Source organism: Oryzias melastigma, linkage group LG1 (genome assembly GCF_002922805.2).
Source record: "Oryzias melastigma strain HK-1 linkage group LG1, ASM292280v2, whole genome shotgun sequence".
Lineage (NCBI taxonomy): Eukaryota > Metazoa > Chordata > Actinopteri > Beloniformes > Adrianichthyidae > Oryzias > Oryzias melastigma.
The window spans coordinates 32,088,448-32,100,980 of record NC_050512.1 but is presented as its reverse complement, the minus strand read 5'-3'; the positions used below and the strand labels follow the sequence as shown (position 1 = coordinate 32,100,980).

At 46.7% G+C, this 12,533-nt stretch overlaps 2 protein-coding genes across 4 annotated transcripts in view; one reads left to right on the top strand and one right to left on the bottom strand.

Moving 5' to 3' along the window:
* LOC112156928 (MORN repeat-containing protein 4) overlaps positions 1 to 10,237 on the bottom strand; it is a 30,182-nt gene extending 19,945 nt beyond the window's left edge. For all 3 annotated transcript variants that reach the window (XR_004948675.1, XR_004948677.1, XM_024289296.2), the window contains exons 1-2: positions 10,081 to 10,237; positions 8,296 to 8,367 (exon numbers count right to left, since the gene is read on the bottom strand). Coding sequence is in view for 1 of the 3 variants with exons in the window: in XM_024289296.2 (XP_024145064.1) it covers positions 8,296 to 8,362 (67 nt within the window). In the remaining 2 variants the exon portion in view is untranslated. The remainder of the gene's footprint in view (positions 1 to 8,295; positions 8,368 to 10,080) is intronic.
* A 1,564-nt stretch (positions 10,238 to 11,801) lies between these two features.
* lcor (ligand dependent nuclear receptor corepressor) overlaps positions 11,802 to 12,533 on the top strand; it is an 85,673-nt gene continuing 84,941 nt past the window's right edge. The window contains exon 1 of the mRNA XM_024290043.2: positions 11,802 to 12,030. Coding sequence (XP_024145811.1) covers positions 11,934 to 12,030 — 97 coding nt within the window. The 5' untranslated portion in view covers positions 11,802 to 11,933. The remainder of the gene's footprint in view (positions 12,031 to 12,533) is intronic.

Below are 12,533 nucleotides of genomic sequence, written 5' to 3'. Positions count from 1 at the left end.
GAAATTTGTTCATTTTATGTTGGGGTGTCATTGTTCCAAAAATACCAATATGGAAATCAGGTGTAAGGTTTTTTCCAACAATGTGGGACAGAACCTGAAAAATACTCCCCCAGTATTTGCCAAGGTTAGGGCAGGACCATATCATGTGGCCTTCAGTGGCCGGGCAGTGATAAAACTGTAACTTTTTAACATAATTCTGAATAATAAAAAAGCAGGAATATTATTCCAGAATAAATCAACTTAAACCTTAAATAACTTTCAATATTTTACTCTCCTTAAAAATATATTTTGTCAAAATTATACAAGTTAGAAATGAGCTCAAGATAACATCGAGTCATTTATAACAATAAAATAAAAAGATCTAGAGGGCCGGATAGAATTACTGGAGGGCCGGATCCGGCCCCCGGGCCTTGACTTTGACACATGTTCTGGAGGATCCAGAGCTGAGGAACGTCTATCAACAGCAGAACCTCACAAGGGTACCAAAGATGGAGCCCTGCAGAACACCAGAACTAACTATTGAGTGAGGCTTCCATCAATGTGAACCTTGAGACAAAAAATGGTTTGAGAGCAGCTTTTTTACAGCTTTAAGGAAAGATGAAGTGTTTTTCAGGTCAGGAGGGGGATTTCGGTCTCTGGAAGGCCTCCGCAGCGTAATCATTTATTGCTGATAAACTAATTGGGAACAGGGGAGCTGATAAGACTCCAACAGTCCTGTTGGAACAGGGTCCAAAAGACAAGCTGATAGTTCGGCAGCCGGAGTCTTATCAGCTCATTCGTGGCCGTTTACGAGCTTCCCCTTGTGTTTCAGCCAAGGTCAAAGCGGGAAGTGTCGGGAGAAATTTAGAAAACACAAAATGCGACATCTGAGACTCTACAAGCCTCAGCCGGCGCGTGATTGGACTGGATCCCACGGGGGCGGCGGCCGAGGGGATCAAACTATGAACGGCATTTCTAAAACCTCCATGAGGATTTTCCTCACCTCGTCCTGGAAAAGCTTAAGGAATGTTTACTGCAGGTCTTTAAAGCTTCATTCCTCCCTAAAGCCAGAAGAATTTGACAGAGTCCTCCTTAGAACTCCAACTATTTGTATTTTCTACGGTAAAGTCGTTCTCTTCATTAGGACTTAAAAATCTTTAAAAAAAACGGTGTCGCTCTTTTAAAACATTTTTCTGCAATGTAGCCGAAGTTCATCAGAAATTCACCTCTGAGTTTTGGCGGAGACCGTTGGCCTGGAAGTAAGCTTTCACTGATACCCCATCATCCCTTTGTTTACACTGTCCTAGCTTACAGTACCTGACGACTCCGTAGCTAACATTAGCAAACGTTAACATAAATGGTGATCAATGTTTGTAAAATCAAGGGTCTGCAACCCTGGAGACGCGGTACTGGATGGGGTACCACGGGGTGGTCCTCGTGACCCATCCAGGGCTGGTACCCCAGTCATACCAAAGACTCCAAAATGGGACCCAGTTCCTCCCTGCTTGACACTCAGCACTAAGGGGTTGGATCGGGGGTTAAACCAGCTAATGGTTCTGAGCGCGGCTGCGTCTGCAGCTCACCGCTCCCCCAGGGGAGGGGTCAAAAACAATTTGACAGACCTCGTAATGGGACTTTAACTTTAACTTTTAAACCGTTATCGGGTTAGGGTGCCTGATACTGGACCGGTTCCGGTTCGTGGCCCAGAGGTTAGGGGCCCCTGATTTAATGGGAACAGCCAAAACATCAAAAGTGAGGTGGAGGTTCCTCAACCAAACGAAACATGTGACGAGTTGGGAATGAAACTGTGTGGAACAGCACTACAGGATCCTTCAGTCTGCAGGAAATGGGGGGTTCATAAAAGGAAAATCCTTATGACACCTCACCTACTTCCTCCTTCACATAGATCTGTCGCCCGCAGCACGCCCGTAGATAATCATGAACATTTTCTCTCCACGGTTCTCTGAGCGCTCTACGATCTTCATGTTTCCTGAGGTCATTTGTGTGCAGGTTTGACCAGGACATCTGTGACTAAAGCTCTGATGATGGTTTGGTTCATGGTGAAGAAGACCAGAACGACAGACGCTCTTCTGGATTCTCAGATTAGTTTGAAGGTTTTGGCTCCTGCAGGAGAACGCCAGCAGGTCTCATCTTCCCACATGTTTGAGGAAAGGGAGGAAAGGTTCTGCTTCTCTCTCTGGAGGGATTCTGAATGAGGAGCCTCCCCCTGCAGAGGAATGAGATTTCAGGAGAGCAGTGAAACTGCTGGATCATAAAGACGAGTAAAAGATCTGAAGAGGCGGTGGGGGGCGGCCTCGGCGTGGACGGGGATTTGCTGGAGGAGGGCGCTTGGCAGGGGGTGAGGCAGGGGTGAGGCTCGTGTTGTCGCTTGCTCCCAGCTAATGGCAAAGTAAATTAGGCAGTCCATCTGTCAGGCTGCTTAGAGGGCCGCTCTCTGCCTAATCTCGGCTGGGTTTTCACGGGAGATTTGGAAGAGAGATTTGGTGGAAACTAAATCTGAGGATCTGCGTTCCATTTTCAGAGAACTTCCCTTCCTGGAACTGACCGCATCCATACATTACTGCAGAAAGAGCGGGTTTGGAGCTGCCGCCCGCGGCGGAAACTGGAAGGATCGGCCAGAGAAACGTAGGAGTCAAAGAGGCCACAGACGTATGGAAAGAAGCGCCAGCAGCAGAGTATGAATGAGATCTAGCGGCGGCGTGAGCACAGAGAAGAATTTATTCCTGCTAAAAGTGCAGATTATCTGCTGCGGCCGTGGGACGGTCATTTCCTCCCCGTTTCCTGGATGCGGTCCCTCCGGACCGGCTCTAATCTGTCCTCCAGCGTCTCCGTAACGCCTCCCTCCAGCTCCTCCTGCTAATTACTGTTTAGCTGCATTTGTCCGGCTTTTATGTCAATCAATAGCGGTAATGCGTCGATGTTAAATGACCGCACGGGCAGCGACGGACGGCGGCCGCTTTCTGGCTCGGCTGTCGTGGACGCACCAGAACTACTTCCTGTAACCCGATCGCCTCTGGGCTTGTCTTCTCAGCCCGAGCCCGACTGAATTATTCATGCGACACGGAAGACCTCCGCCTGACACACACCTCCGTGTTTGTGTGCAAACAATGACTTTGCATGCATAGACACAGTCTGTGTTCATGACAACACGACTGAAGCGCACACTCCAAACTCTCACGCCGGCGCCGCCAGACGGAGCGGGGAGAGGAATCGCGCTCTTTTTGGAAGTGCAAAATCACAGGGAAGTGTTTTAGGAAAAGGTAGACGAAGTGCGAGTCCCAGCAGAGCGGCGGAGGTGTTCAGGGTGGGAACATTTTGAATGTTCCTCTGAGCAGCACATGCTTCACAATTACCCCCTAAAATGCTCTGGTGTCTCATTTAAGACACAAAAAACTGTTTGGGGTTTTTACAGTTTGAAGTAATCTCATGAATGTTGCAGAGTTCTGAGATGGGAAAACACACCTTTAAAATTGGCTCTTTTTTCCCTTTTTTAACTCTTTAGCACCAGAAAATCTTTAACATAACTTTTCAACCGTTAACACCATCGTTCCAGTAGATGGTGAAGGAGAAAAGCGCCGGAAACCGATTATTTTCTAAAGCTGCGTCCACATTCGTGCATCAAAGGCGTCCAGCTTCTGTTGGGTCAATGCTCAAAGGTCCTGCGGCGGTTTATGGCGCCCGAGCGTTTCAGGCGTTACATTGTTTTCAGGGTTCAAATATACAGAGTTAGAATACATAAAACTCATACATGAAAAAAACAATTCTGTATTTCATTTTGTGGTGCAAGACTGTGGAATAGTATAACTGACCAAATCCAAAATAGTCCAACAATCAGACAATTTAAACTTTAATGACTATATAGGCATAAATAAATGATTGTTAATTGTGTATGTACAGATATTTGTGGTATGTATTATCGCGTATACATGTGCATATAGTACGTATGGGTACGTACACTTGTTTATATGCTGTTGTTTTCTTTTTTGCCTTCATTGTGCCTTATGACCAATATAAGTTAGTAAAGAGGGTGGAGCTAAATTAGTTTTATTTTATTTTCTTCCTTTTTTAAACACTTTATTCTGTTTATTGTTTTTGGTTGTTCGTTTGTTGTCTGTTAGGACTGTTTCTAATGTTCTAAATAAGGTTCAAAACAAACTGAAATATTTGAACTTTGGTGAAGAATCTGTGTCACATCAACAAATTAGGAATTTGGGCCTGTGACGTGCTGATGATGTAATCAGTGGGTGGAGTCAAAACCATCATGGAGGAGAAGCTGATTCTTTTGGTCCTGAACTTTTTATTTTTATTTCTCGGACTAATGTGAGTCAGGAAGTCATCAGCCTGGGTGGCAGAGAGACAGAAGTACCGCTGAAAGCGCCGTCATTCAGATCCTGCAGATGACGGAGTCTCTGAATGATCTCATGAACGTGGAGACGGGATTACTGACGCTTTAAAATAAATCAATCTGATCTCCCCCACACGTGTCGGGAGTGTCATTGGATGAGCGGCGACTCTGACCCACGAATTGTGTCTGGTGTGAACGCCAGATGGAAATGACCCAATCCAGATCTGATCCCGATCGTCGGGAGTTCTCCTTGTGTCGTATAATCGCCGCAGGTTTCATGGAGGGCTGGACACACCAGAACCGTCCGGGTTTGGACCCGTGTGGTCGGAGGTGTCTCCTCATATTGTGGGAGTTGTAGTTTTCCACGGAGTTTATTTTGTGGCTCCAAACCCGTGAGGTGCTGGGCGCTCCAGACCCCAGAGGACCGGGTCCCCGATGCTTTTGGGGGAGATGAGCGCCAGCTGGCGCAGAAACAAACCGAAGCGGCGAAGCCTCTGGTGTGGTTCCAGGACGGCTGTCAATCTGAGGCTTTGTGTTACCGGGATGACGAGTATGCTAAAACACAGTTAGCCCAGGCAGCTTTTAATTAAAGCAGGATTTCATGCTAGACTGGAGCGCCAGGAGACAAGTGGGTGTAGTGACGGTGAGTCACATCAGCTAAATGAACCTGCACACAAACAGGCTGTCTGCAGCAGCAAAAACAACAACAAAAAAGGACAGAAAAAGGTGACGGAGTGAAGTCAGTAATTACTCCACACGCTCACGTGCACGCGGACACCATCTGGTGCCGGCGCGGCTGCTGAGGCGGCAGATCGCACTACCTGAACCTGTATTTGACTGGAGGACAACACCGGAGCAACCTTTTGGGCAGGGATCAGACATCCAGAGTTTGGACCCACAGCGGGAGGAAACAGTTTGTTCTCCGCACAATTAGCAGAAAACAGCCGGACTGGTTTGGCTGGGAGTCACTGATCCGACTCTTATTGTCCCGCAGCGTCCTGGAACAGCAGGTTCCCGTTTCACCGCCGTTTTGGGTCGTTTTAGGTTTCTTCAGAGTATTTGGGAACGCCAGAGTTTGTGTTTGTGCAGGAAGTCGATGAACCAAAATCTGAATTGATTTGGAAAACTTCTCCTGAAGTTTCTCAAAGTATGAAAAGAGAATTTGAAAAAGTTTTATTCCTGCAGAGGCTTCATCAGAGTTTGGACAAAAGCAGGAAGAGTTTGGAAAACTTTGTTCTCGGCTGTTTGAAGACTTCTAAATGGTCGCCATCTTGACAGGATATGATGTCATCAAACCTTCTCCAAGGGGAGGGGCTAGGAAGCTAGACAACCTGTTGGGTTTGAACTGTTGGAAATCTCTTCTATGGATCTGGAAAATGTATTCTGGTTGTTGAAGACAGTAATCCGGATGGGAGGTAAAGCGTTTGATGATTGTATGTTTTCTACTCGATATTACAAGTTTCCTGGATCCAGTTTTCTCCGCCGAGCGTGGAGCTCCAGCTTTGATCTCGTTCATGAACTGCTGTTTGCATTTACTTTGGGAGGTTCCAGCGCTGCATCAGCGGTAACCAGGAGGCGGCTAAACGGACACAACACGTTTGGCGTGCTGAAGTTTGCTGCAGTTCACGGTCATCGTGGTCATGACCTAACGTTCATTCATCTTCCAGACCGCTTCTTCCCTTTCGGGGTCGCGGGGTGCCGGAGCCTATCCCGGCTACTGAAGGGCGAAGGCGGGGTACACCCTGGACAGGTCGCCAGTCTGTCGCAGGGCCTCAATCACACACATTCACTCTCACATTCACACCTAGGGGCAATTTAGAGTCACCAATGAACCTATGACCTAACGTTCCATCAAAATGATTAACAAACCAGCAGACCGCTATGCTAAACACAAACTAGCGAACTGCTCACTATGCTAAACACAAACTAGCAGACCACTAACTATATTAAAAACAAAGCCAGCCCAAAGCTCAAAGCTAACTAATGTATGCTTTAACATCGCTAGCGGTCCGAGCTTTTATCCCAAAGCTGAAAGCTAATCAAAGCCAAACAAAAAGACCCATTTAGAAGGTGTCGTTGAGAAGAGACCCAGTGAGGAACCAGAGAAGAACCTTCAGCTTCAGAGATACGATAACATAAATCTTCTGTTTACAGACACAACCAGGAGTCTTCCTCCAAATACGGATTTATGGAGACGTTTTTTTCCACGCACCATAATATGCGGCGACTGACTCCAATGATTCATATATGATCACAATAACAAATTTACAGACATGATTATTCACGTTTATTATTACTGCATATTTAGAAAATACCAGTTTAACAAAGTTTGAATCTTCTGTTATTTTTGTTACTTAATTTCAAAGAACTATCCTCTTTTTCTAAAGGAAATGTTTATTTTCACAGAATTTTGCACAGATTTGTCTGAAGTTTGGATTATGGCGGTTAAACCACCAAATGTTCCTGAGTGCGGCTGTGTCTGCAGCTCACCGCTCCTCCAGGGATGGATCAAAGGTGGAGAACTCATTTCACTCCGAGGACTTCAAGTTTAACTTTAAATAGGAACCTTAAATGTCGACAAAAATCAGCTATCAGTCACAGATGCAGGGAAAACATTGGTTATCGGCCCCTCCCTGCTCCGTGTGAGACCCCTCCCCCCTCGTCCTTTAGGCAGATATTCTAATTTGATGGTGGACAGCAGCGCCTGGTGACTGATGAGCCGACATCAATAATCTCCACCTGGAAATGATTATTTGTTGATCCATATTTCCGTCCGCCGCTGAAGATCCATCACCTGCAGAGGCGGTCCATCAGTCCTAAAATATTCAGCAGCATCTGCGCCGGGAGGAGGCGGGGCTCGTCAAACGCTGCCGCTCTGCAGGAGCACGCCTCTGATGTGGTCATCAGCAGCTCCAGAACCATCTCTGAACCGTCAGGAGGCCAGAAACCACCGGAGCGTGGAGCGCCTCCTGCTTCTACTGACAAATGTTACTCCAAATGAAATGTGAGGATTTCTGCACGTCTGTGGCGCAGCGTGCAGATCCAGCAGCGACCCGAGTCTGCAGCGGCTGCAGCGGCACGGATGTGACGCTCCTGCATCGACTCGCTTCTCCCTTTCAGGCCTTTGAATAAGTAAATAGTTTTCCTACTCATCTATTGACTGATGCAAAATACATCCACAGCATGCTCATGAGTCACAGGATGACCAATCACAGCGAGGAAGGTGAAAGGGGGCGGGGCCAAGCATGCTGACTATAGAAAAAAAGAAGCTTAAATACATTTTTTAAGTTAACCTAAAAACTGTACATTGGTCGACTTAAGGGGGCGTGTCCTTCTTTAATTGGAGCCGTGAGGTCAGAGCTCCTCTACCCTCTCACTGATCCGCAGGTTCGAGTCCCGCTCCGCTGCATCAGAGGAAACCTGCAAACGTCTCTGCAGCTTTTGTTTCACCTCCGGAGTCCTCCCCATCACTGCTGATCTTAATTATTCAGATGACCTAAATGTTGGGAAACGCTCCTCCGCTGCTGCCTGCATTCATCTCCCGTGACCCACATTCCAGTCAAAAAGTAGGCGCGTCCCATGGAGTCAGAAGTAAGTACACCCCTGCATCCCTCACCTCGGAAGCAGCCGGCGGCTCCGAGCGGGACCGCTCATGACATATTCATGTGAGACGTTGGACGTTTGCTGCAGGTTTGAAACGTGCCGACCTGCAGCCGAGCCCAGAAAAACCGAGTTTCTGACAGAAACTCCTGCAGGACTTTAGGACTTTCTGACCTCACAGACTCAGGTCAGGTTTCTCCTTCAAGACAACATCAACATCAAGACTGAATCTTAGAAATGAGACACATTTCATCACGTTATTCGCTCTGACATGCTCTTCCTAATCACACACGCTTTGATGCTCCTGCAGTAATGATGGATGGGGGCGTGACCGAGGAGGCGGGGCTTGCCTTCTCTCCATTCTCCGTGGTATTCCTCCCCGCTGGAGTAGGTGAAGGATCCTCGTGTCAGGGTCATGGGTCCTGAGGAGACACAGAAACTCCCTTCAGACCTGGAGGGATCAATCAATCACACAGAGGCGGCGCAGCGCGCGGTTGTAGCGCGCGGTTGTAGCGCGCGGTTGTAGCGCGCGGTTGTAGCGCGCGGTTGTAGCGCGCGGTTGTAGCGCACGTGGAGGTTTGAAAAGGGAGATTCAGGAGGAAGCTCATTTGGACTCCTCCCACCCTTCCTGTGGAGCCCAAAAGCCACTTCAGGAGCCTCCAGGAGCAGAAGAATAACCCATAAATCTAAAAATCTGAACATTAAAAACCTCTGGAGATCTGAAGAAAAAAGGAAATTCACTTTCAGGACAAGTTCTTTTTAAAATATGAGGAAAATGTTATCACTTAATGATCAAAAACTCAAAAAATATTTTTTAAAGAATTTTTTCCAGTTGGTGCATTAAGAAAATCTGATGGAAGACATTTAATAATTCAAGTTTAAAACCTCCAAAAGATCTACCAATAAAATTTAAATCCACGTTATTTAAAAAAACATATTTATTAGTTTATTTCCTGTATTTTTTCTTTGAGTTGCGCTGGTATGTTTTGTTCTTTTCTTCCTTAGCAGTCTTACACAGCTGGGTTTTGTTATTTTAGTTTGGGGTTTGGTAGTCTTAGTTTGCCGGCTTTATTTATTTGTTTTCTTCAGGTAGTTTTGGTTAGGCGGCCCTTAGCAGGAGCTGCTGACTCTGCTGGGTCAGCTGTCCCCATGACTTATTTTATGTTTGGCTTCCAATTCCCTTTGGTTTGTCTTTTTGTTTGGACCAGCGCTCTAATTGTTTCATTGTGTTCTTTCTGTTAGGACACAAATTCCCTTTATTTCATAAACTGTGTTCCTTTTATTCTTATTAATGTCCAGTTGTTGTTATTGTCCCCTTTTCTATTTTCCCTCCTAGACCTGAGCCAGGTTTTCCCATAGGGGACGTAACATGGGGGCTCGTCCGGGATATGTTGACCCCTTCTCCAAAAAATAGAAAATGTTATTCTATTTTTTTTTCTTTTGAATGATGATGAATGAATAAAAACAGAAAAAGTTAAAATCTCAATAAATTTGCAGCCTGACATGAATTTACTGGAATGAGGAGCCCGCGGCTGCAGGAATGCTAACCCTCCACCTGCTGCTAGCATCACGATAGGCTCTTCTTAATGTCCACTTCATCAGGTTTCCATCCACAGAATATTTTTAACTGCATTTATTTTTACTGTGTTTGAAATTTAACATCATTTAAAAAAAATAAAAATAAATAATCTGCAGAAAGACAAACAAAAAAAAAACTGCTGTTCAGGTGAAGAGCAACAGTAAACATGGCGGTGGTAGTATGATGGTTTTGAGGTCAAAACCTTTATTCATAATTGGGTTCAGTTCAGTGAAACACTGCATACATCTTTTTATGATAACAGATTGTTTCGTGGCTTTCTGCTCTGTGGGTCTTTGAACAGCTCAGGTGCATTCAGGAGCATCAAGCTAACGTTTAGAAAACGCGCGAGGCATGAAAAAACAGCCCAACCGAGGCCCGGTTCTTGTTTCAATAATTGCTGCTCCTGTTAGGTTTCACGGGAGGAGGAGTGAGCATCCCTCCACCGAATGTTGCCACAGTAACGGCGCCCTAATCCCTTTCATCCTGCCGGCGTGACGCCTTCACGGACACAGCGGCGCGCGGAGCGGGCCCCGAGGAGGAAAACAAAAGCCTTTACCTGCTTTATTTAAGTCAAATCCCGCCCTTTTCTTTACATCCTCGGCAGGTGCGGGGTTTCTGTCCCTGTCACCGATTTTTTAGCTCCTTTTTTCCCGTCGCCGTTTCCTGGCGGAGCTGCCTCAGCGGCTTTCCAAGGCGCCGCCTTCTGATTGGCTGTCAGCGCGCCACCTCGATACAAGCCGGCTTCTCATTGGCTGATCCCGTGGGCCGCCCAGCCTGCCGCGGCAGCCATCTTTGTCGAGGGCATCGGGTCCAAACACTTAATTAGCCAAAGTGGCTGTGTGTGAAAGCGTTTGCCCTTCCCTTCCCTTTATTTAATGTGAGGCGGCGTCTCTGCTGCCCCATAAAAGAACGGAGAGACTCCCGTTAACGACACGCTGTCATCTCACGGCTACATTTGGTGATTAGACCCGCGTTTTGGCCACTTTTACACAACTTGATTTATTCGTCTTTTAATGCTCTCAAACAGCTGCAGGGATCCTGGTTTTTATCCCAAAGGTGACTGGAATTCAGGGCCGCACACTCTACATAATTAACCAAAAGTTCAATTAATCAGAAGAATCAAGGTGACCCAAAACACATTAAAAAAACTGTTAAATGCGTTTCATTTCTGGGAAGATAATTTACATGTTTAGATTTTTAACATTAAAGGAAACATTTGACCAAAGTCTGTGTTTTTCCCAAAGAATAACATCCTTTATTTCTGTTATTTCAGTTAAAAAAAACATCAAAAAGTGGGAAAATAAGAGCAAAGAGCGCCTTAATTAAAATGTTAAAATCTCACAACACAGCAGACATGTCATTATTATCACTTTATTTAAATATCACTTCAAAAAGGAAGCAAAAAACAGGGTAAAACACAAGATAAAAAGACAATAAAGTCAAAATAATTATAAAATAATACATTCAATTGAAAATGACGAAAGTTTTACATATCAATATCAATGAGAAAGACTCTTAGTAACTTGCCCCCAAACATTTTTTCATCAGAAAATAATTGTTCTTATCACATCATAAAAAACTTTAACATTTTTTCCAGTTAATTTGGAATTTATGTATTTAAATGAGAATGTACTCTACAAAATGTTTATCTAATTTTTATCCTGACTTTTATATTTCAATATTTTATTTAAGACTTACTCCCCTTTTAATCTCGAAGTGGAGTTAAAAACAACCCATTGTGGGTTTTTTGTGTGTTTCATCCTTTAAAATTTAACTTTAAATAAAAAAAAATAACTCTTTTGTACATTTGTTTAATTGCCACTGAAGCAAAAGTTTGGATTTCTATTTTTTGCTCCCTAACTATTTTAGGGAAGCCTCCATTTCCTGCTCGGGTCAGTTTGGATCTGCGGGTCACGTGCTCCTCCTGAAGCGGCCTCGCGCTCTGCAGGTCAGTTGATGCCGGAAATGAGAATCTTTTCCCGTGATCGAACCTGACATGTCAGCTTTCCAAATGCGCGCATCCTGGAGCGGGTGAGACGGGCGCGTGCCGGCCCGATCGCCGCGCGCTTCAATCCGCGCGGCAGGCACTCCCTCGCCCTTTGACACACATAGCATTAAGCCACGATGAATTCGGAGCGCAGGCGCCATGTGCTCCTCTCTATCCAGCCCTAAAACAGACAAACATCCCGCTGACCAATGGCAGCGCGCGCGAGCGCAGAGATGCTGGCGGAGCGTGAGGGGAGGGGGCACTTTCGGTGGGTGGGACGAGCGGCGGTATAGAAAGGGGGATGCTGCAGCCCCGTCCCCTTCATATCTCTCCACCCAGCCCTAGAATAAAAAGCACCGGTGACGTGCGCGCAGGGAAGCACCCAGCAGTATGTGCGCGCCCACGGGAGGGGCCGATAGAAAATGGCGAGTCTGTGCAAAAGGCAGCAATGCACGGTAGAGAGGCGCGGCTTTCGGCAGGAACTTGACTCTTGGAGGCACAAACTCATTCACTGTGTAGGTAAGCTCGCTTGGAATAGTGTGAGTGCGCGTGTGGATGCGCCGCTGCTCGCTCGCGCGCGGCTGCCGGGGGTGTCCGGAGCGGGGAGCCGGGCTGAGGCGGGGGCAGCGGGCGGCTGTCAGGTTCTGGCCGAGCTCCCCCCCCTCCGGACCGGACCCAAACATTTCTGCTCCAAGTTTTCGGGCTCACGTTCTCGTGCGTTTTTACGCGCGTCAGTGAGCGGAAGTGCCGCTCCGCGAGGCTGTGGGGGGGTCGGGGCTGGGGGGTCATTTTTTAGACATTTTTCCATCGCTGTTTATTTATTGTAAGCAGTGCTCGTGACGTGTGCAGATGGAGCTGCGCCCCGGCCAATCAGCGGCCGCTCTATAGGCCGGCGCGTGCCCGGATTGAGTTTCGGATGCGCGCTCCCGCGCTGGAAGCCCCCCTCCTCTGCTGCTGGCCTGGAAATCGGCTTTTGGGAGCGCGCATTGCTGCATTGGGGGAAATGTCAGTGAAAAGGATGT